The following is a 25,281-nucleotide window of genomic DNA, read 5'->3' as shown; positions in this document are numbered from 1 at the left end:
CCGAATATGGCAAACCTATATTCATTGGTGCCCTTCAGGCAGGAATGGATAAAGGTTTGAAGGTGGCTTCCTTGAGAGTGCAAGTGTCAGCATTGACTGTATGGTTCCAAAAGAAAATTACCAACTTACAGGATGTGCGTACTTTTTTCCAGGGAATGCTGCGCATTCAACCTCCTCTTGTTCCTCCTACATTGCCTTGGGACTTAAGTTTAGTACTACAGGCCCTTCAAGTTGCCCCATTTGAACCACTTAATAAGTGGATCTTAAATGGTTGACCGCTAAAGTTCTCTTTCTACTGGCCATGGCATCAGCTAGAAGAGTGTCAGATTTAGGGGCATTGTCATGTCGTTCACCATTTCTGATTGATTGATTGATTGATTGATTGATTGATTGATTTTAATCCAGATAAAGCAGCTCTCAGAACTAGAGCTGGGTATCTTCCCAAGGTGTTGTCTAAATTACACATTAACAAATAAATTGTAGTCCCGGCTTTTCAGGTACCGGGGGAGATGTATCGCTGCACGTGGTCAGTGCCTTAAGGATCTACGTGGATCATACCAGTGCCATCAGAAAGACAGATTCTCTCTTCATTGTCTACGGATTTCACAAGAGGATGGCTTCGGATGACTATTTCAGAAGCATATTCTCAAGCTGATCTCCCAATTCCGGCTAATGTCTCTGCTCACTCGACTTGTAAGGTAGGTCCGTCATGGGCAGCACAACGTGGTGCTTCAGCAGAACAGATATGTAAGGCACCCACATGGTCTTCCATTAACACATTCATTAGACATTATGCCTTGGATACCTTTGCCTTTCAGGACGCTGAATTCGGGCGAAGGGTTCTCCTGTCCAATCAGGAGCGTCCCCACCACTAAATTGCTTTGGGAAATCCCAATGTTATCCTGTGGATAACCTGTGGACCCTGCCGGAGAAATATACGTTATGGTAAGAACTTACCATTGATAACAGTATTGCTCCTAAGTCCACAGGTTCCACAGGGATCCCACCCTGACGCACCTGATTTGAGGATCCTTTTACTCACTAACCTTTTCTTCTTGTACGGAAGGGTGTGTATGTGTGTTCTTCTCGCCTGATTAGGGCTATCGATGATGCTCCTGCCTTAAGCTTTGGGAAAATAATTGATTTGTCTGAGCCAGGAGGCGGGGATATATGGACGGGCCCGTTGCATGCTGGGAGGCCGAAAAGCTTTGACCGATTGTTGCAAATCCGCTGTCACTTCATCATATCCCATTGTTATCCTGTGGATCCTGTGGACTTAGGAGAAATACCATTATCAACGGTAATTTCTTACCATAACGTATATTTACCCTGCACAGAAACAAAATAACCCACCCAAATCTAACTCTCTCTGCAAATGTTATATCTGCCACACCTGCAGTGCACATGGGCCCTCATTCCGAGTTGTTCGCTCGCAAGCTGTTTTTAGCAGCTTTGCACACGCTAAGCCGCCACCTACTGGGAGTGAATCTTAGCTTATCAAAATTGCGAACGAAAGATTAGCAAAATTGCGAATAGACACTTCTTAGCAGTTTCTGAGTAGCTCCAGACTTACTCGGCATCTGCGATCAGTTCAGTGCTTGTGGTTCCTGGTTTGACGTCACAAACACACCCAGCGTTCGCCCAGACACTCCTCCGTTTCTCCAGCCACTCCCGCGGTTTTTCCCAGAAACGGTAGCGTTTTTACGCACACACCCATAAAACGGCCAGTTTCCGCCCAGAAACACCCACTTCCTGTCAATCACATTACGATCACCAGAACGAAGAAAAAACCTCGTAATACCGTGAGTAAAATACCTAACTGCATAGCAAATTGACTTGGCGCAGTCGCACTGCGGACATTGCGCATGCGCATTAGCGACTAATCGCTCCGTTGCGAAAGAAAAGTAACGAGCGAACAACTCGGAATGACCACCATGGTTTTTCCCAACTGCTAACAAATTTACTGCTGTGATCAACTCTGAATTACCCCCTATGACTGGGTATAAATTAGTATTTGGAGGAAATCTGTTTCAAAGTTGTGCGTTTTGTGGGGAGAAAATTCCTATGGCCAGTGCTGTTTCCACAACATTGTTTGTCAGTCATACGCCATGGTGAAGCATATTGTACACTATGAACAATTATAAGCAATCCAGAATCAGACACTTCTTTTTTTTTTTTTTTTTAAATATCTCTGTTTGTGGTTGAATGGCTGCAGCAACAGGGTGATCGCACACAGGCTAAGTATACTGAGGGCATACAGTATCATGGGAATGTAGGTGGAAGTGTGGGCTATGCCGAGTTGATAATTCACAGAGATTTGTCTGATTGAGGATGGATCTCCTGCATCAGGTACAGGGCTGATGAAAAGGCATGTTGATAGTGATGAGGACTCATTCACAAGTTGAAGTTGAGGTTTTGTGGCCCCATAGATGTGTGTCACTCTGCATATGTGTATCTACACTGATTTCCATACATTCGAGGTGGCTAACTTGCGTGCAACTCTGTATGAGCCCCACAATGTCTAAGTTTACATTAACTACAATCTTGCATAGGGTAAGTAAGTAATATAGCTTCGCCTGCATGTAATTAATACTGTATACCAGTGGTTCCCAAACTGTGTGCCATGGGGTGCCTCAGGGCACTTGCAGGGGTGCCTTGAATTGGTGGTCCAGGACCAATTCAAATAATTTATGGTCAATGTAATAGGCAAAACTAGTGCTGGTGGCTGTCAATCATAAAACATGTGGACAAACAGAAACAACTCTTGTCCATCACCGCATAATTGAACTTAAGGATGACCTATAAAACACAATTTACTTAATTTAATATTTCTTTCTACATTTCTCAATAAGACACTATTGGCCTGAGGGTGACGTGAAAAAAATGGTTCTGCCGCTATAGAGTGCGGTGATTCCGAAAAGTGTGGGAACCACTGCTGTATACAATTACCGTTTTCATCACTATTATACTATATGTGCTGCTTTATTATATTACTCAAAACAGCCATATCTGAGGAGCTGCACAAAATGGCTGATTTGATGGTAATCCAGGAAGCAAATTTGACCTTAAATGTCAACTTCTCTATTATTATTATTATCATCCTTTATTTATATGGCGCCACAAGGGTTCCGCAGCACCCAATTACAGAGTACATAAACAAATAATCAAACAGGAAAACAGCAACTTACAGTTGATGACAGTATAGGACAAGTACAGGGTAAATAAACATAGTTACATCAGCAGATGACACTGGAATAAGTATCAGGTGGCAGAAGACTGATGGATTTGGTGCAGTTGAAGATTATTAAAGTAAGAAAGGATAAGCACATGAGGGAAGAGGGCCCTGCTCGTGAGAGCTTACATTCTAAAGGGGAGGGGTAGACAGAGAGGGGTGACACAGATGGGGTACATAGAGAACGTAGAACAGAGGGTTAGGATGAGATTTGGCTGGGTTTGGGGAAGAAATGGGTCTTGAGAGCCCGTTTGAAGTTTTGTATAGAGGTGGAGAGTCTGAGAGGGAGAGGTAGGGAATTCCAGAGAAGTGGTGCAGCACGTGAAAAATCTTAGAGGTAGGAGTGGGAGAAAGTAATCCGTAGGCAGGAGAGTCGGCGTGCATTAGCAGAGTGAAGAGGACGGGTGGGAGTGAAAAAGGAGATAAGGTCAGAGATGTAGATGGGAGAGGAGTGGGTGAGGGCTTTGTAAGCGAGTGTGAGAAGCTTGAAATGGATTCTGAAAGGGAAGGGGAGCCAGTGAAGGTCTAGTAAGAGAGGAGAGGTAGACGTAGTGCGTTTGGTGAGGAAGATGAGCCGGGCAGCAGTATTGAGGATAGATTGGAGTGGAGAGAGGTATCTGTCAGGAATGCCAATCAGGAGCAGATTACAGTAGTCCAGTCTGGAAATGACCAGTGAGTTGATACGAGTCTTAGTAGCATCCTGGGTCAGAAAGGGTCTGATCCTGGAAATATTTTTTAGATGAAAATGGCAGGTTTGTGAGAGGTGCTGAATGTGTGGTTTGAAGGAGAGGGAGGTGTCAAGGATTACTCCAAGACAGCGCACTTGGGGGCTAGAGGAGATAGTAGTGCCAGCAACAGATAATGAGATTGTAGGAGGTGAGGTTATGCGGGAGGGAGGGAAGATGATCAGCTCGGTCTTAGACATGTTAAGTTTAAGAAAGCGCTGGGACATCCAGGAAGAGGTAGCAGAAAGACAGTTGGAGATACGAGTGAGGAGAGCAGGGGAGAGGTCTGGAGAGGAAAGATAGATTTGGGTGTCATCAGCATAGAGATGATATTGGAAACCAAGAGAACTAATGAGCTTACCTAGTGAGAACGTATAGAGAGAGAAGAGAAGAGGACCAAGGACAGAACCTTGGGGTACCCCTACAGTTAGTGGAAGTGAGGGGGAGGTGGAGTCATGAGAGGAGACAGAGAGGGCAGTGTCACGCAGACCAATGGAGTGAAGAATTTGCAGTAGGAGAGGATGGTCCACAGTGTCAAAAGCAGCAGAGAGATCAAGTAGAATAAGTATAGTGTCCCTTAGATTTAGCAGCATGGAGGTCATTGCATACTTTTGTAAGGGCAGTTTCAGTGGAGTGGAGAGGACGGAAGCCAGACTGGAATGGGTCAAGCAGTGAGTGTGAGGAAAGAAAGGAAGTAAGGCGGTTGTAGACAATACGCTCAAGGAGTTTGGAGGCAAAAGGGAGGAGAGAGATGGGTAAGTAGTTGGAGAGAGTGTTTGGATCAAGTGTAGGTTTTTTAAGAATAGGAGAGATGAGTGCATGCTTGAAGGCAGAGAGGGGACAGTGCCTGATGAGAGGGATAGATTGAGAAGGTGGGAAAGATGGGAACAAGCAGAAGGAGAGAGGTAGCGGAGGAGGCGGGAGGGGATAGGGTCAAGTGGGGAGGTGGTAAGGGGACAGGAACAAATGAGGGCCATGCATGGGAGAAAGATGTCACAGTAGGTGCAAGGGATGGGGAGGGTTGGTAAGGGATGGGGAGGGTTGGTAAGGGATGGGAGAAAGCTGGTTACTGATGGTCTGGTGTGATGTGATGCTCTGACGTATGGAGTCAATTTTGGTTGTGAACTAAGTGTCAAAGTCAAGAGCAGAGAGTGAGGAAGGGAGACGAGGTGGAGGTGGGCAGAGGAGTGAGTTGAGAGTGGCAAAGAGGCGCCAGGGGTTGGAAGACTGGGAGGAGATGAGGTTCTTGAAGTATGACTGTTTAGCAAGAGAAAGGGCAGCACTGAAGGATGAGAGCATAAGTTTGAAATGGAGAAAGTCTGCCTTAGAGCGTGATTTCCTCCAGTGTCGCTCAGCAGTACGTGAGCATTTTTTGCAGATATCTGGTGCATTTGGTGTGCCAGGGTTGAGGTGTTAATTTGCGAGGGTGAATAGTGGTTGGTGGAGCAACAGAGTCAAGAGCAGAAGTAAGGGATGCATTGTATGTGGAAGTGGCTTGTTCAGGGCATGAGAGAGAGAGAGAATAGGAGAGAGAAGTGAGTCAAACAGGGAGGAAAGGAATGTGGTGTCAATAGCTTCAATGTTACGCTTAGTGATGGTAGCTTTAGGAGGTAGAGATGGGGAAGTCGAGAGAGATAGGTTAAAGGAGAGCAGGTGGTGGTCAGAGAGGGGAAATGGGGAGTTAGAAAAATCAGAAATATCACAGCGGTGAGTGAAGACCAGATCCAGTGAGCTCCCATTCACATGGGAGGGTGAGGAGGTCCACTGGGAGAGACCAAGTGAAGAGGTGAGGTTAAGGAGTTTAGAGGCAGGGTATTGTGTGGGGATGTCAATAGGGTTGTTGAAATCGCCTAGGATAATGGAGGGAATGTCAGAAGAGAGGAAGTGAGGAAGCCAGGAAGCAAAGTTGTCGATGAATTTGGAAGCAGTGCCAGGGGGGCGGTAAATGTCAGCTACTCTAAGGTGGACTGGTTGGAAGAGGCGTATGGCATGGACCTCAAATGTAGGGAATGTAAGGGATGGTTCTGGTGGTATGAGTTGGTAGAAGTAACTAGAAGGTAAAAGGACCCCAACACCACCCCCATGGCGACCCCCAGGTCGGGGTGTGCATGTGAATGGGAGGCCCCCAGCAGAGAGAGCAGCAGGAGAAGTAGTGTCAGAGGGCGTAATCCAAGTTTCAGTAATGGCTAGTAGGTGTAGGGAGTTGGAAATGAAAAGGTCATGAGTGGGGACTAGTTTGTTACACACAGATCTGGCATTCCAGAGGGCACAGGATAGGGAGTATGAGTTTGTGGGAGAGATGTGAATGAGATTATGAGGGTTGCTGTAGCGATGAGGTGAGATTAACTTTGAGGGCAGGGATGATGAGAGAGTAGTAATGGTACGGGTGCCTGAGCTAGGAGGGGAAACTGCAGGAGGTGGGCAGGGAGGGAGGTCAGTGTGATGTGGATGGGGGTATGGGGAGGTGACAGTGAAGGGAGAGAGGGAGCAGGGCTGAGTTATTGGGTAGCAGGACCATGGGGCTGAGGTAAATGAATGTGGGGTAACAGGAAAGGAGGGGGAAGGAAACAGAGGGATGGAGGGGAGACAGAGGAGGAGGTGTAGGAGACTAGGGTGGAAGGATAAAGATACATTATTAGGTAGACACTGAGTGATGTGGGGAGTCTAAGAAAGCCTTGACATAGTGTTAAGTAGGTAAATAGGTTGTGGGAAAGTGGAAGTAGGAGAGGAGACTGTGTAAGGGAATCAGAGCAGAAGAATTGCAGAAATGCAGGTGAGAAAAGCAGTGTAGGCTCAATGGGTGTAGATTTAGTATGAAATGAGTCAAAAGCGTAGATAAAGTGGGTGCAGAAATGTTTTTGGGCTGTAAGAAATGAAAGGATTGCGAGAGGGTTAAGAAGCAATGGGAATTCTGTTAGATTTTTTAAGTGTTTGTAGATGAGAAGATGAACTCACAGTTGTCCCAAAGAAGATCTTTGTGATCCTGATTATGTATTGAAACTTGTTCTTACATATGTTCATTTATGCAAGTGGGTTGCATAGTGTTCACAGAGTGAAAGTTGGAGGGTGATAAATTTGCATATGCAGTTGATATTGATAAGTAGTTCATATGTTGTTTGAGGTTTTCTTTTAGTTTTTCGTCCAGGCTAAGTCCAGGCTTTGATATTAGAATTATATATCTGCTCCCTTTGAGCCTCCTCCCTTAGAGTCCTTCACCCTGGATTAATCAGCCTGCTATACTCTAATATGAACTAACATTAACATGTGTAAGGTATAGGTTCACTGATTAAAACCCCACCCATTGCCCAACACCAACTTGTGGGCAATAAAGCTAAAACAAACAAATAATGATATGGGAGGAGGACATCCCAAATTCCCCAAATATCAAACAATGAAACAGGCTAAATTCTGCACAAAACAATAACTCCAGATTACCTAAGCAAACAGACACTGCTGACTATAGTATCCTAGTTCACTGTGCAGCTGCTGAGAGTTGTAGTAATTGTTTTGTAATTGTAGTAATTGTCTATATTTTGTATCTATCATAATAGGTGGTTCTCAAATCCTTCCACTCTACTGCATCACCTGGCTTTTAACCACTTTGCCTGTGAGTCAGCTGGGGCCCGGGAGGTTCCAAACTCAACATGAACCTGGAGCCTGGAAAGCCTGACATTAAATCTGCCACCCGTGTGACAGGGGGACCAGCCACCCCAAGGAAAGGACCACCCAAATTCAAGCAGCGGCAAACAAGGCAGTTCAAGAGTAAACCACCGAAAAAAGGAGTTCAAGGGTAGGAGACCTCTTCAGACACTTATGTAGTGCAAATAAATTGTTCTTTGTATATACAGATATGTCCTCATGCATTGTGGCTTCAGTCACACAAAACAGCCCCTCTCAGCATGCCAAGTTCCAGGCTCTTTCATGCTCAGAATGTGTGTCTTATTCACATTAAAAAAATAACTACAAGCAACAAAACTACTTTGCTAGATTACACTGATCAAGTTGATGTGTGACATTTGTACATCTGTGTGTGAATGGATTGAAATCTGTATATGAAGTGCTATGATCCAGGTGCAGAGAAAGTTAAGGGCCCTACACACTGGCCGACCCGCCGCCGAGCTGCCCGACGGCAGATACGGCCGACGAGCGACCCGGCGGCGGGGGGGGGGGGGGGACAGTGACGGGGGGAGTGAAGTTTCTTCACTCTCCCCGTCACCCGGCTGCATTGAAGTGCAGGCAAATATGGACGAGATCGTCCATATTGGCCTGCATGTACAGCCGACGGGGGACCAGCGATGAACGAGCGCGGGGACGCGCATCGTTCAGCGCTGGAGCCTCTACACTGAAAGATATGAACGAGTTCTCGTTCATTTATGAACGAGATCGTTCATATCTTTCAAAAAATCGGCAAGTGTGTAGGGCCCTTAAGATTTGGGTGGGGTGTGTTCAAACTGAAATCTGACTTGCAGTGTAAAAATAAAGCAGCTGTCGCTTCATCATATCCCAATGTTATCCTGTGTATTCTGTGGACTTAATACCCAACCCAAATCTAACTCTCTCTGCGTGTTATATCTGCCCCACCTGCAGTGCACATGGTTTTTCCCCACTAGCTAACAAATTTGCTGCTGCAATCAGATCTGAATTAGGCCCAAAATGTATTAAAAAAAAAGATGGTATGCTACACCTGAGCAGCGGGCACCATATAGCTTATAGACGCTAGGTGTATGAGGAAACATCTGTATTTAGTAACGGTTATTTACATAGACATATTACGCAACATTTTATATAGAATATTTAGTCATTCATATCAGCCCCTGCCCTAATGGAACTTACAATCTATATCCCTTATCACACTGAGACATATACACACTCTAGGGTTTATTTTTTTGTCAGAAACCAATTAATATACCAGATATGTTTTTGGAGTGTGGAAGGATACTGGAGCACTGAAGGATACCCAGACAAACACAGGAAACGTACAAACTCCACACAAACTGCCTTAGTTGGGAATTGAATTTATGATCTCAATGCTGTGAGGCAGTAATGTTAACTACTATACCACCTCAATTATGACCTCAATGCTTTGAGGTAGCGATATTAACTGCTATGCCACCATGGTGCCGATGATATATTGAGATAAATACACATTATTTATATTCACCCATATCACTGGAGGAGTGTGCAGGATTGTAATATCCTCCAAATTGAGGCATCTCCAGGATATTCTTGGAGACTCGAGTAGGCAAATGTGGCCCAAAACCCTACCACATTTACATGGATTTACCAGCTGAAATCCGGCATATGTAGAACTGGGTCGTCGAGAGCTCCGACGGGTCCTAGTACTGGTGTGGCCTAACCAAGTTGGGGAGAATTGGACATGCACCTTCCTCCCACAAAATGAACAAAATAGTATGTGTAGTGCCACAAATTGGCTCCAGGGGGAAGGGCGGTTCCTGGGGCCCACGTGTAACACTTCTCCTCTCTACCAGTGCAGTTGCTTTTGTAAAGTAGCACAGCCACATTGATACCTCGAGCAGTGGCAGCAGTCTCCCATCTCTCATGGCCAGATGTACCACTACAGTTGTGCTGTTATACCGATGCAGCCAGAGAAGAGACATATTACAGGTGGGAAGCGATCGCTGACCCAGGCCCTTCCAACTGGGCAGGGACAGGGTATGTAGTACCCACTCCCCTCCTTCTTGGATCCCCTGTGTATAGAAAAGAGAAGGATCAGTATTGTGAGTTGTGTGACCTAGCAAGACCATTCATGTATGCTTCTCTGCTAGTGCTGTGCTGACAAGCATGTGATCATTAACTGCTATCACTGGTCCAAGTGGATGGTTAGCATTGTCATTAATATTATTTCAGCCCAAAAAAATGGTCCCTGCACTGTTTTAAGTTAAAAAAATTTGAAAGGTTGGACTTGATAGACTTTTTGTCAACCTTACTAAAGAAATACCTATGGAAGAAACAGGTACACATAACACTCTTCTGTTACTTAGAACAGAAAATTAAAGGTTTGAGTCATCAGTGGGCCCCATAGCAAAATTTTGAAGTAGGGACTGAAAAAGCCACCCCATCCTCTTCTGAGTATATGTAGTATAGCCCCGTAGCAGTCAGATCTACTACAATGGAGTTACTTCCCCCACTGTACTGATGGACAGGTAAAGAATTGTAGATTCCCCAAAGTATGTTACAATACAGAACACAGATTTCTCTCTAAAATACAATCCTCTTTATTTTCCAGATTTGGAGATGACATCCCTGGAATGGAGGGTCTAGGAACAGGTGATAACAGTATTCTCCTATACAGATGTTACGTCTTGCCGGAAATGTTTAATAACATAGATTTTTCTGGTGTATTTTTTATTTAGGACAGACAAACTTTTTATCATTTTTTGTATATTATGTAACATTTCAACAGCTTAAAAGGTGAAATTTCTCTAGGACAAGCCTATTTGGAAAGTACCATTGCAACACAAGCAAACCACTGTGGAAATCATGCAGGCACCATATTCCAAGATCGTTAATTGAGTTTCAGAATAGTCTGGAATGTGGCAAGATAAAATTCTCTCAATATGGTCATCAAAGTGAGCAAAAAAATAGACAACATTCTCACAATAACACACTGTAAGGACCACAATAACGGTATGCAGTCATAATCCCAACAGTCAGAATACTGACAGCGGGATCCCGACAGTCAGAATCCCAGTGGATCCCAGCAGTAAGGACAGGGGTGTAGGGTTAGGCTGTGATGGAAGGGTGGGGTTAGGCCTTGGGAGGGAATGGTAAGAGTTAGGCTGCAGGAAGGTGGGTTAGGGGCAAGGTTGAAATACTTACCAGGATCAGTTGGAACCCAAAATAACTATATAAGAAAGCTAACAATTGTACTGCTCTCAGCCATGAACAAATATCAAAGTATATAGACAACTAAACAGTATACTACACTATAATGGACTCTATTCAAAAAATATAAAAACCATACACGGTACTATAGCCCGTGCAGCGCTTAAAGTTGTCCTGGAGAGGTGGTGGAACTCATTCCCCCCCCACCTCCCCCCCCCCCCCCCCCACTGCCCATTAGGCGGAGCCAGGGTATTTGGCATCCCCCTGCAAACAATACATTTGTGCATTACCTCTTATACTTTATAAATGGACAGTAGTCACACAATAGTACCCGCAATTCTATTTAAACCATACAGTATAGCACAGTCTTATTCCCATTACACCGCATGTACAGTACTGCCCCGATTCATATTACGCCACATAGTAGTGGCGCTTATTCACGTTATGACACACAGCAGTGTCTCTTATTCACATTATGTCACTCAGTAGTGCCCTTTATTCATGTCATGATACACTGTGGTACTGCTTATACACGATATGGAATTACTGTGCAAGGCCTTTGAGGAGGTGGAACTAGTTCCACCTACAATTGCAGGTGGTTGAACTCAGTTCCACCTCGTTCCCGCCCACTTTAACACCTGAGCGTGTGTAATAATTTTTCAGCCACAGTTATCCATCTTTAACTACATCAGAATTGTGCATAGAAAAGGATGAACAAATGAAAAACAATAAAAAATGCAAGCATGTTATTGATGTGAGATTTATTTGCTCATCAGATCCAGTACCAGCAGTAGGAGCAGATAAAATAAAAGCCAGAAAAATTCTGCAACAGTCAAAACAACAATATGCGAATATAAAGATACTCCAGTTTTGGGTATAGTAGAGCAGTATTGCTGGAATTGTTGGGATGTCAGGCTCTGCACTTTGATAAGTACTGCTAACAAGAGAAGCACAGCCAAAAATGAATGATCAGCTGTATCAGTAATACCATAGTAAAGTGTAGGTTATATTACACTGTGAATTAAGTGATAATAGACTGCTCAGATAGTGAGTTTTCTTTTTTTGGGATGCAATAGGGATGCTGGCAGTTGGAATCCCAGCGCTAGAATCCCGAAATGCGGTCAAAATGCTGGCACCGGAACTCCGATATAGGTGGAAATGCCGAAGCCAGAATCTTGACACCCAACATCCTGTTAGAGAGTATGCGGCCCACTGTATGTATTAGTAGTGTTAGGCCGCATGGGGGGAATGTTAGGTTTAGGCATCCCCTGGAAGGATTAGGGTTAGGCTGCATAAGTAAGTATACGTACCTACTCTATCAGCATGCAGCAGTCGGCCTTCAGACCGCCGCCATACCGAATTCCGGTAAAGCATATCACGTTACTTTTTTTAATAATATTTGGCTTGTTATATGATTTGAGATTTATTATATACATTAAATGCACTGATGATCTCATGAACCAGCTATTCAGGTACCAGCTATGGCCAGATTTATATCAGAAGCTGGGCAGCAAACATTGATCATTTTGCTTTCTTTTCAGACATCACAGTCATCTGCCCCTGGGAAGCCTTCAATCACTTGGAGCTGCACGAGCTGGCCCAATACGGCATCATCTAGAGACCCAGTTCCTTCAATGCTGAAGCCTATTTTTCTCCTGCCTGGCCAATGCAGGGAGATGTAGTGTGTGTAGGACTCAAAACAAAAGTTACCCAACTCTGCTTCTGAGTGCTTGGTGTTGAGCTGCTGGCTTTCTTCCTTGGCACAAACTTCAGCGTCCATAACAGTCATGTACCCATTAATGTGCAATAAACTCCAATCAGCCTGAGAGAAATATTAATGTTCTAAACCACACATTTTGCTTTTTACTCTATTCATGTAATTATTACTATTTTAACTGTGTCATCCAAACGCAGATCACTGTACCCTTTTTGCCAACACTTTTTTACCAAGTTATTCAAGCCAGATAGGCGGTCAGTCTGCTACTTTGCTTAGCTTTGCTATTGTGGTTTAGTAACAAAATATATTATCTCAGCTTAAACAGATATTTTATCTCCCATTTGTCATACAGTCTTAAACCTGCTCTTATTTTACCTGTACTCTACAATTATATGCCCTTATACATGCTCTGGACTCTACATATTCCCATCAAGTTCTAAGACATGTATCATAAATGGAATCAGTATGATATCCCAGCCTTCGGTTGCCACACTAATCTATTCCTCCTCAGGTGGTGGCGTGGACCACCAGCCAAGTGGGGAATTCCGACCGCCGGGATTTCACCGGGTGTCGGGATTCCGGCATCGGTATCCTGACAGCTGGGATCCCGACAGCCGGCAACATGATTGCGTCCCTCATAAAGTAAGCTCCTCCTGTTGATATTATCTTACTTTATTTTCCTTTTGCTAAAGTAAAAAACCTGTAAGTTTGGCAAATAGTAAATCCTTGAAACACTTGATCCAAAAGACACAATTTTTATGGGATGAGCTTGTTAATATCAAAGTTTAAAATTGTAATAAGCAGTGTAAATAATGAAAAAAGATAGAATTTGATATTAAAATGTGTTTAGAATAGATTTTCATATATCCCATCTGTCCTGATTTAAGTGAGACTGGATTTGAGGGGATAGAAGTTGTAATGTATGAATCCTTGGCAAGTGGGGATATCAAAACGGGGAGCTGCTGCCTCTGGAATACTCTGTGTTTATAGGCAAGGGGCACTGGGATACAGGTGGCATAGCACTTCAGAAGCTCTGGCCAAACTCCCCAATGTGCTGTGACCATAACACAGTTTGCATTTAATACAATTTCCTGATAAATTCTGGACAGCTTTGGGAGATATGGGTTCTGTAGTTACTAATTTCATGACTTAATTATGCCAAGTACAAGGTAAGGCATATGCTGTTTTACTGCATACCATTGGGACACTGGCTCAACTCCTATTTCTTTTGATCTCTGGTCTTGATCATGCCCCAATTAATAGAAGACCAACTCCTTCCAGCTGGGTTTTGAGGGTGGCATGTCAGTAAATAAGTGGAATATGACACAAGCAAAACATCCACAGTACAGTAAGTGTCAGCATGAATTACATCCCAAGATGGTCACTAAAGAGATACCGGTTTGGAGTGGGATAGCGTGCAGCTACTCAACTCCTGGAACATGTTGCAAGCTGATGATGATTGCCGTGGTCTGTGTCTCATAGATATACTCCATTAAAGAACTATAGTGTAATTGATACAGCTACAATCTAATAGCAAGATTACAGTGTACTGAACACACAAAAAAAAATAATGAACGCAGACCACAGTCCGGACTGCAGCACTGTGGACAGCTCCCCCCGTCAAGAAGGATAGGAGCCGCTGCAGGTGGAGACCATAGGCCCAAGTAGAACAGCAGCTAATGCTTTCATTTTTTTACCTTTACTATTTTTGGCGGTTGGTGCCCTTAAAAGACATGGAGTAGAGCAGATGAAGGCAATCTAAAATCTATTTACAAGCATCATCATGCCCTTCCGCCCGCTGGCCACAGTGACCAGTATAGCTTATGTTCTACAGAGCAAGAGAATCACAGGGTACCCAAGCTTGCAGTTAGCTGTGCGTGCCAGTGTTTTTACAGCTTGCACAATGACTATGTTATTAGGAGTTTATTCATTGGGGGGGAAAAATACACATATTGATTCACCACTATTTGTAGAAATTCTTATATACATACACTAATATATACACACACACACACACACACACACATATACTATATACATACTGTAGTTTGTCACATCACCATTTTCACCCCCACAAAAAATTAAGCACTACATTTTGCAGCATACAGCTTTTTGATTATCGCCAACGATTGATCGGTTGCTATGTTGGGATACACGCAATATCCTGGCAGACGTAATGCCGGCTGTCAACATACCGACGGCAGCATCCCGTATATGCCAGAAACCCAGCGTTGAGTCCGCTCGCCACAGGTTCCATTCCCACTCGGTTGGAGGCGTGGATCCACCAACAGAGTGGGAACACCGGGCCGGTGTTGGGATTCCTGCTGTCTGTTTATCGATGGTTGTCGGGTTTCTGGTGTCGGTCTCCTGAACGCTGAGATCCCAACAGCCGGTAACCTGACTGCATCCCGCAAAGTTAAAAGAAGCTATTTAACTCAACATTTCTCAGACAACCATGAACCAGTGTTTATACCAAGCATTACACTATATTTTTCTATTGGGTAAAAGTACATGCAGCCTGTGCAACAGGTGTCACACAGAAGTACATGAGTAAATGTTCATGAACTGCTGTTGTCATGATCTCAGTAAATGTAATATACATTTTCCTGACTATAAAACCTACTTTGTCTTCAGTTATATGAATCTCTTTCTGCCTGTCTACAAAACAATATAATCTTTGTAAATATCCCTGTATATCCCTGTCCTTGATGTTCATCTCTCCCAACAGAGTATAAATCACTTTTAATCTGCTCATCTAATCCTTGCTACACAACTGTTTTATAAGATAAATGATCACGTGTTGGAGAAATCCTGTGGATAATAAGAGTATGACCATGAATAAACAGTGATACAAATGTCTGTGCTTCCTTGATTAATTACTATTTTTTGTTTTTTCCACAGAGAAGGACAAAAATAAAATTATATTACATTGCTATCAAACAACATACTAGATAGATTTACAAGGTAGTTCATTTCTTAAAATACAATCTGGTTGCACATTAGAAAATAAAATGGCAGCATAATATTGAACTTTATGATGAAGCAGTTTTGTGACAAGGTACATACAGGCACTGTTGGAAAATGATCAAAGGATCCTCCATGCAACAACAGGGACCGGTTTGCAGCAATAGGAATATTATATACAGTATATTATATTATATACACACACTCTAGCGTTTGTCCGTGGCTGTGCTGGCGTAGATGTCTGTTTATTGCTCAGTGGAAATTATTTTATAAAGACAGTAGCGCATTCTAATAGTGTGAAGGTATATTTTACATTGAACACAATCGATCACAAAATATCTTTGTAAACAAAATTTGCCATTTTGGGGCTACTAATTCACGAGCAAGCCATACTCTGCCTCAATTAGGTTCCTCTGCAGAGCAGTCACTTTGTTGCATAACTTGGGCAGAGTGAAGGTCCACATCAGCACAGCAACTTTCAATCTGCCAAGTGTCAAACATCTAGTTTTTCCTTTATTGCTCCTCTCCGTGATGTCACATTGAGGTCATTCATACCTTAGTTTCTTTCTAGGTCACTAAACTATACAATAGAGAAAACGCAATCCAAATTCATCTAGTAGTTTTTGCGCGATGCCGGACCGTACCGACAGACAAAAATGTCAACGTTTTGTTTTCAACTCCATAGTTCATGAACAGTCCCTAGAAGTATATTTATCCCCAAAAAATTGCTATGTACAGAAACAACCCATACAGTTTTATTATATATACACAGTATAGGGCCGTAACTAGTGTGGTACCACCACACAAAGTGGAGAATGCCTGTAGGCAGACCTGGCTACTGCCTCAAATTGTATTTGCAGAGTGCAGGACAAGCGGGTGCTGACCACGAGACGATCGCAGCTTGCGGACAGTCGATTTGCAGCAGGGATTATTTGAACTTGGTGTCGGTCACTAGCCAATCATGGCTCACAGTCTGGCATCCAATTAGAAACAGTCCTGGCAAGCCATAGCTCCACTCACTGGCAGCGTCTGACATCAGCCGCGCCTAGTGGAGCCTTCAGTTCCTGTTAAGAGTCAGGTGAAGACTGAAGAGGTCAGAAGACGGCATTGCTGGTCAGTACGGGCCAGCGGCAGAAGAAATAAAATTATGACCAGACAGTGAAAGAGCGCTAAACAAAGCTCCTCACCTGCAGCTTCTTCCAGCGGCTTTGGCCACCGGTAATTTACCTCCCTCTCTTCCACCCTAGAACACCAGGTGTCATGCATTAGGCCCATAGGTGCAGTCAGGCATGTTAGGCGGGTAGAGATCCGTGCCACAATTAAAATGTACTCTGGGCATTAGACATGGAAAAGACCACTGCTACTATGTGGGCATAGTGAGTAAGGGCCACTGCTACTTGTGTGGGCGTAGAGTGAAAGGGCCAGTGCTTCTGCGTGGGCATACTGTGCAAGGGCACATTAAATGTGAATTGGTACTTGTGTCCACGCCCCTTTATTTTGCAGTATTATCGCTATTTTAATTATAGGGGGGGGGGGGGCACCAATGCTTTACCTGGCACAGGGCACCAAAATGACTGTTTTGGGCCCTACTAATATCCCAGACTAAAGCTGGGTACACACGGGGCAATCTAGCCAACTATTTTGGCTGGATAGGTCGTTGAACGATAATATCATTCCGTGTGTGCGGACTAGATCGTTCACTAGGCGTGCTCCCGACAAAATTGTTGTTAGACTGTGCAGCAAGGTCAATTTTGGCTAGATCGTTCACTGGGGAGTAATTCCAAGTTGATCGCAGCAGGAAATTTAGTTAGCAGTTGGGCAAAACCATGTGCACTGCAGGGGAGGCAGATATAACATGTGCAGAGAGAGTTAGATTTGGGTGGGTTATTTTGTTTCTGTGCAGGGTAAATACTGGCTGCTTTATTTTTACACTGCAATTTAGATTGCAGATTGAACTCACCACACACAAATCTAAAGGCCCGTACACAATGGTCGATATATCGGCCGTTCTCTTGAACGGCCGATATATCGCGGGACCGTCGGCCAGTGTGTACGGCCGATACGTCTGTGAACTCCGTCGTTCACAGACGTATTGCGTCGGCCGCGCAGCACAGCCGACGCCCAATATATCTACCGATATATTGGTGCGTCGCTGTGTGTGTACGGGGCAGTCGGCCGACCGCCCATACACATGCTGCGGCGGCCGGCGGTGATTGACAACTGAACTGGGCGGGCGTGTGTACACGCCCGCCCAGTTCATGACGTCAGTCCCCGACGGATCTGGCAGTGTGTATGCTGAACACACTGCCCGATCCGTCCATAGATATATCTGCAGATCAATTGATCTGCAGATATATCTACTAGTGTGTACCCACCTTAACGCTCTCTGCACATGTTATATCTGTCCCCCCTGCAGTGCACATGGTTTTGCCCAACTGCTAAAATATTTGCTGCTACGATCAATTCAGAATTAGGCCCATTGTCTACACAGTGTGTATGAACGATGAACGATTTTGGCTAGATGATCTAGCCACTAAGAAAATATTTAAATTTGGAGCCAAAAACCATCTAGGCAAGATCTTTGAAAGACTGAAAGATTTGGCTAGATTTTTCCATGTGTACATGCTAGATCATTGAGGCAGAAGCAGGGAGCTGAAAGTGAAAGATTTTATCTTTTGGTCTTTCAATCTTTCGGTCTTTCTGTGCGAACCCAGCTTTATGGCTGTTTCACATTACCCAGTTTACACCGGATGGCAAAAAGCCAGACAAACTTTGTCCGGCTTTTTGCCATCCGGCAGGTTCTTTCACACACAACGGCTAAAAAAAACGTTGTGTGTAAATGCTCCCCTTCACACACACGGTTCTCTGCCTACAAAGACGGCACGGCCCCGGCACGGCAGCCGTACCTTCCGGGGGATATTTCTTGCTGCAAACCGGCAGCCATGCCGTGTGAAAGGGCACATTGCTCTGAATGTGTCTCAGCAGCACGCAGTGTGAAAAAGCCGTCCGGGATTTTGCCGGGCGGCGGGAGCCGGCGCGTGTGTTAGAGCCCTTAGGCACATTGAGAACTGAAGTTTTAACTAATTTGAGAGTGACCCTATCCATCCAGGCACAACTGTTCTACTGCTGTGTGCTCCAAGTGGTCAAGCCTTCCCTGGGTTTTGTTTGGCTTAATCCATCTGACCAAGAAGTGGCTACAGCCTGAGATGCTGACAAAACCACAGATTATGGACAGATGAATCAAATAACAAAAACTGTAGTTTTGAATTACTGATGATTCTATGAAAGGTTATGCTGTATCTGTTAATGGTGTCAGTCGATCCTGTAGAGCATTACTACATGTGCATCTAAATTATTTATAAAGCAGAGATCTATTATGCAGCACTGAACACTTAGAGGATCGTGGGAATAATACATGACAATGGCAACTAACTAAAGTTAGATTTGCTGTGAAACAACCATGGCTCTACTACAGTCGCTAAAAAACATCTGCCAGCCACATCAATCTGTTCTGATTAGAATGGGCTATGTTACAGTACTTCGCATCTGGAAGCAATCTTATTATGCCATACTCCTCTAAGGTTTAAACTAGAGCATCAGTGCATGCAAGTAAGACAACCAGCATAAATGAACTATGCAGGCTGTTCAAGGTGACTAACAGTAACCAAGGACTTACATTTACCATCCTCAAAAGAGTATGCTAAAAGTAGGTAGTAGACCAATATGGGGGAAGGACGACGACTGGGATTTGTTGCTGTACTGATCGAGAGAAAAAAATAGGGTGTGTGTTTTTATATATGTCCTATGTTACTGTCGCCGTTCTCTTAAACTCCATGAAATTTTAAATTTGTAAGTACTAGTTAAATGGTTGTGAACCTCGGTCCTCAGGATCCTAAACAGTTCACTGTTTCCAGGTCACCTAGCAGGTGCACAGGTGTAGTCATTACTCACTGACATTTTAAAAGACCCACAGGAGCTGATTATTTCACTTGCGATTCTGGGAGGAGACCTGGAAAGCATGCACTGTGTGGGATCCCAAGGACAGAGTTTGAGAACTTGTGTACTAGTTTAAGAGTCCATAGAGAAGTGATTCCCAAATTCTATCCTCAAGGACCTCCAACAATTCATGTTTTCCAGGTGCACATTTTAGAAGATCAACAGGTGGAGTTAATTATATTACTGGCGATTCTGGGAGACCTGGAAAACACAAACTTTTGAGGAGTCCTTGAGGACTGAGTTTGGGTAACACTGACAAAAAGTGCTTAGAGGAGAGGGAAGGTAGGTATCCATTTCCGTGGACCAGTTCAGGTTTTTTGTCCTCCCGGATAGCTAACAGAGTGCAGCTGTGAGACCAATAAAATAAGAATTTACTTACCGATAATTCTATTTCTCATAGTCCGTAGTGGATGCTGGGAACTCCGTAAGGACCATGGGGAATAGCGGCTCCGCAGGAGACTGGGCACAAAAGTAAAAGCTTTAGGACTACCTGGTGTGCACTGGCTCCTCCCCCTATGACCCTCCTCCAAGCCTCAGTTAGGATACTGTGCCCGGACGAACGTACACAATAAGGAAGGATTTTGAATCCCGGGTAAGACTCATACCAGCCACACCAATCACACCGTACAACCTGTGATCTGAACCCAGTTAACAGCATGATAACAGAGGAGCCTCTGAAAAGATGGCTCACAACAATAATAACCCGATTTAGTTAACAATAACTATGTAAAAGTATTGCAGACAATCCGCACTTGGGATGGGCGCCCAGCATCCACTACGGACTACGAGAAATAGAATTATCGGTAAGTAAATTCTTATTTTCTCTGACGTCCTAGTGGATGCTGGGAACTCCGTAAGGACCATGGGGATTATACCAAAGCTCCCAAACGGGCGGGAGAGTGCGGATGACTCTGCAGCACCGAATGAGAGAACTCCAGGTCCTCCTCAGCCAGGGTATCAAATTTGTAGAATTTAGCAAACGTGTTTGCCCCTGACCAAGTAGCTGCTCGGCAAAGTTGTAAAGCCGAGACCCCTCGGGCAGCCGCCCAAGATGAGCCCACTTTCCTTGTGGAATGGGCTTTTACAGATTTTGGCTGTGGCAGGCCTGCCACAGAATGTGCAAGCTGAATTGTACTACAAATCCAACGAGCAATAGTCTGCTTAGAAGCAGGAGCACCCAGCTTGTTGGGTGCATACAGGATAAACAGCGAGTCAGATTTTCTGACTCCAGCCGTCCTGGAAACATATATTTTCAGGGCCCTGACTACGTCCAGCAACTTGGAGTCCTCCAAGTCCCTAGTAGCCGCAGGTACCACAATAGGCTGGTTCAAGTGAAACGCTGAAACCACCTTAGGGAGAAATTGAGGACGAGTCCTCAATTCTGCCCTGTCCGTATGAAAAATTAGGTAAGGGCTTTTATAGGATAAAGCCGCCAATTCTGAGACACGCCTGGCTGACGCCAGGGCTAACAGCATTACCACTTTCCATGTGAGATATTTTAAGTCCACAGTGGTGAGTGGTTCAAACCAATGTGATTTTAGGAACCCCAAAACTACATTGAGATCCCAAGGTGCCACTGGAGGCACAAAAGGAGGCTGTATATGCAGTACCCCCTTGACAAACGTCTGAACTTCAGGAACTGAAGCCAGTTCTTTCTGGAAAAAAATCGACAGGGCCGAAATTTGAACCTTAATGGACCCTAATTTTAGGCCCATAGACAGTCCTGTTTGCAGGAAATGCAGGAAACGACCCAGTTGAAATTCCTCTGTAGGGGCCTTCCTGGCCTCACACCACGCAACATATTTACGCCAAATGCGGTGATAATGTTGCACGGTTACATCCTTCCTGGCTTTGATCAGGGTAGAGATGACTTCATCCGGAATGCCTTTTTCCTTCAGGATCCGGCGTTCAACCGCCATGCCGTCAAACGCAGCCGCGGTAAGTCTTGGAACAGACAGGGTCCCTGCTGGAGCAAGTCCTTTCTTAGAGGTAGAGGCCACGGGTCCTCCGTGAGCATCTCTTGAAGTTCCGGGTACCAAGTCCTTCTTGGCCAATCCGGAGCCACGAGTATAGTCCTTACTCCTCTCCTTCTTATGATTCTCAGTACCTTGGGTATGAGAGGCAGAGGAGGGAACACATACACTGACTGGTACACCCACGGTGTTACCAGAGCGTCCACAGCTATTGCCTGAGGGTCCCTTGACCTGGCGCAATATCGGTCTAGTTTTTTGTTGAGGCGGGACGCCATCATGTCCACCTTTGGTTTTTCCCACCGGTTCACAATCATGTGGAAGACTTCTGGGTGACGTCCCCACTCCCCCGGGTGTAGGTCGTGTCTGCTGAGGAAGTCTGCTTCCCAGTTGTCCACTCCCGGAATGAACACTGTTGACAGTGCTATCACATGATTTTCCGCCCAGCGAAGAATCCTTGCAACTTCTGCCATTGCCCTCCTGCTTCTTGTGCCGCCCTGTCTGTTTACGTGGGCGACTGCCGTGATGTTGTCCGACTGGATCAACACCGGCTGACCCTGAAGCAGAGGCCTTGCTTGACTTAGGGCATTGTAAATGGCCCTTAGTTCCAGGATATTTATGTGAAATGACGTTTCCATGCTTGACCACAAGCCCTGGAAATTTCTTCCCTGTGTGACTGCTCCCCAGCCTCTCAGGCTGGCATCCGTGGTCACCAGGACCCAGTCCTGAATGCCGAATCTGCGGCCCTCTAGAAGATGAGCACTCTGCAACCACCACAGGAGAGACACCCTTGTCCTTGGAGACAGGGTTATCCGCTGATGCATCTGAAGATGCGATCCGGACCATTTGTCCAGCAGATCCCACTGAAAAGTTCTTGCGTGGAATCTGCCGAATGGAATCGCTTCGTAAGAAGCCACCATTTTTCCCAGGACCCTTGTGCATTGAAGCACTGACACTTGGCCTGGTTTTAGGAGGTTCCTGACTAGCTCGGATAACTCCCTGGCTTTCTCCTCCGGGAGAAACACCTTTTTCTGGACTGTGTCCAGAATCATCCCTAGGAACAGCAGACGTGTCGTCGGAATCAGCTGCAATTTTGGAATATTTAGAATCCACCCGTGCTGTCGTAGTACTACTTGAGATAGTGCTACTCCGACCTCTAACTGTTCTCTGGACCTTGCCCTTATCAGGAGATCGTCCAAGTAAGGGATAATTAAGACGCCTTTTCTTCGAAGAAGAATCATCATTTTGGCCATTACCTTGGTAAAGACCCGGGGTGCCGTGGACAATCCAAACGGCAGCGTCTGAAACTGATAGTGACAGTTCTGTACCACAAACCTGAGGTACCCTTGGTGAGAAGGGCAAATTGGGACATGGAGGTAAGCATCCTTGATGTCCAAAGACACCATATAGTCCCCTTCTTCCAGGTTCGCTATCACTGCTCTGAGTGACTCCATCTTGAATTTGAACCTTTTTATGTAAGTGTTCAATGATTTCAGATTTAAAATAGGTCTCACCGAGCCGTCCGGCTTCGGTACCACAAACAGCGTGGAATAATACCCCTTTCCCTGTTGTAGGAGGGGTACCTTGATTATCACCTGCTGGGAATACAGCCTGTGAATGGCTTCCAATACCGCCTCCCTTTCGGAGGGAGACGTTGGTAAAGCAGACTTCAGGAACCGGCGAGGGGGAGACGTCTCGAATTCCAATTTGTACCCCTGAGATACTACCTGCAGGATCCAGGGGTCCACTTGCGAGTGAGCCCACTGCGCGCTGAAATTCTTGAGACGACCCCCCACCGTACCTGAGTCCGCTTGTAAGGCCCCAGCGTCATGCTGAGGACTTGGCAGAAGCGGGGGAGGGCTTCTGTTCCTGGGAAGAGGCTGCCTGCTGCAGTCTTTTTCCCCTTCCTCTGCCCCGGGGCAGATATGAGTGGCCTTTTGCCCGCTTGCCCTTATGGGGACGAAAGGACTGAGCCTGAAAAGACGGTGTCTTTTTCTGCTGAGAGGTGACCTGGGGTAAAAAGGTGCATTTCCAAACCGTTGCCGTGGCCACCAGGTCCGATAGACCGACCCCAAATAACTCCTCCCCTTTATACGGCAATACTTCCATATGCCGTTTGGAATCCGCATCACCTGACCACTGTCGCGTCCATAACCCTCTTCTGGCAGAAATGGACAGCGCACTTACTCTTGATGCCAGAGTGCAAATATCCCTCTGTGCATCTCGCATATATAGAAATGCATCCTTTAAATGCTCTATAGTCAATAATATACTGTCCCTGTCCAGGGTATCAATATTTTCAGTCAGGGAATCCGACCAAGCCAGCCCCGCACTGCACATCCAGGCTGAGGCGATTGCTGGTCGCAGTATAACACCAGTATGTGTGTATATACTTTTTAGGATATTTTCCAGCTTCCTATCAGCTGGCTCTTTGAGGGCGGCCGTATCAGGAGACGGTAACGCCACTTGTTTTGATAAGCGTGTGAGCGCCTTATCTACCCTAGGGGGTGTTTCCCAACGCGCCCTAACCTCTGGCGGGAAAGGGTATAATGCCAATAATTTTTTAGAAATTAGCAGTTTTTTATCGGGGGAAACCCACGCTTCATCACACACCTCATTTAATTCATCTGATTCAGGAAAAACTACGGGTAGTTTTTTCACACCCCACATAATACCCTTTTTTGTGGTACTTGTAGTATCAAAAATGTTCAAAACCTCCTTCATTGCCGTGATCATGTAACGTGTGGCCCTACTGGAAAATACGTTTGTTTCCTCACCGTCGACACTGGAGTCAGTGTCCGTGTCTGGGTCTGTGTCGACCATCTGAGGTAACGGGCGCTTTAGAGCCCCTGACGGTGTTTGAGACGCCTGGACAGGTATTAACTGTTTTTCCGGCTGTCTCATGTCGTCAACAGTCTTTTGTAAAGTGCTGACGCTATCACGTAATTCCTTCCATAAGACCATCCAGTCAGGTGTCGACTCCCTAGGGGGTGACATCACTATTACAGGCAATTGCTCCGCCTCCATACCATTTTCCTCCTCATACATGTCGACACAACGTACCGACACACACACAGGGAATGCTCTGATAGAGGACAGGACCCCACTAGCCCTTTGGGGAGACAGAGGGAGAGTTTGCCAGCACACACCAGAGCGCTATATATATATACAGGGATAACCTTATATAAGTGTTTTTCCCTTATACAGCTGCTGTTTTTATTAATCTGCCAAATTAGTGCCCCCCCTCTCTTGTTTTACCCTGTTTTTGTAGTGCAGGACTGCAGGGGAGAGCCAGGGAGCTTCCCTCCAACGGAGCTGTGAGGGAAAATGGCGCTTGTGTGCTGAGGAGATAGGCTCCGCCCCCTTCTCGGCGGCCTTTCTCCCGCTTTTTTAAGGAAAAACTGGCAGGGGTTAAATGCATCCATATAGCCCAGGAGCTATATGTGATGTATTTTTAGCCATCTAAGGTATTTTTATTGCGTCTCAGGGCGCCCCCCCCCAGCGCCCTGCACCCTCAGTGACCGGAGTGTGAAGTGTGCTGAGAGCAATGGCGCACAGCTGCGGTGCTGTGCGTTACCTTATTGAAGACAGGACGTCTTCTGCCGCCGATTTCCCGGACCTCTTCTGTCTTCTGGCTCTGTAAGGGGGCCGGCGGCGCGGCTCTGGGACCCATCCATGGCTGGGCCTGTGATCGTCCCTCTGGAGCTAATGTCCAGTAGCCTAAGAAGCCCAATCCACTCTGCACGCAGGTGAGTTCGCTTCTTCTCCCCTTAGTCCTTCGGTGCAGTGAGCCTGTTGCCAGCAGGACTCACTGAAAATAAAAAACCTAAT

General features: G+C 45.4%; 1 protein-coding gene across 3 annotated transcripts in view; it reads left to right on the top strand.

Annotated features, from left to right (window-relative positions):
• PDE6G (phosphodiesterase 6G) overlaps nt 1-15,379 on the top strand; it is a 127,499-nt gene extending 112,120 nt beyond the window's left edge. For all 3 annotated transcript variants that reach the window (XM_063961128.1, XM_063961131.1, XM_063961130.1), the window contains exons 2-4: nt 7,509-7,747; nt 10,205-10,245; nt 12,345-15,379. In XM_063961128.1, the coding sequence (XP_063817198.1) occupies nt 7,602-7,747; nt 10,205-10,245; nt 12,345-12,421 (264 nt within the window). In that variant the 5' untranslated portion in view covers nt 7,509-7,601 and the 3' untranslated portion in view covers nt 12,422-15,379. The remainder of the gene's footprint in view (nt 1-7,508; nt 7,748-10,204; nt 10,246-12,344) is intronic.
• The last annotated feature ends 9,902 nt before the right edge of the window (nt 15,380-25,281 follow it).

Source organism: Pseudophryne corroboree, chromosome 3 (assembly GCF_028390025.1).
Source record: "Pseudophryne corroboree isolate aPseCor3 chromosome 3, aPseCor3.hap2, whole genome shotgun sequence".
NCBI lineage: Eukaryota > Metazoa > Chordata > Amphibia > Anura > Myobatrachidae > Pseudophryne > Pseudophryne corroboree.
The sequence above is the reverse complement of the archived record's forward strand: the minus strand, read 5'-3'. Positions and strand labels throughout refer to the sequence as shown.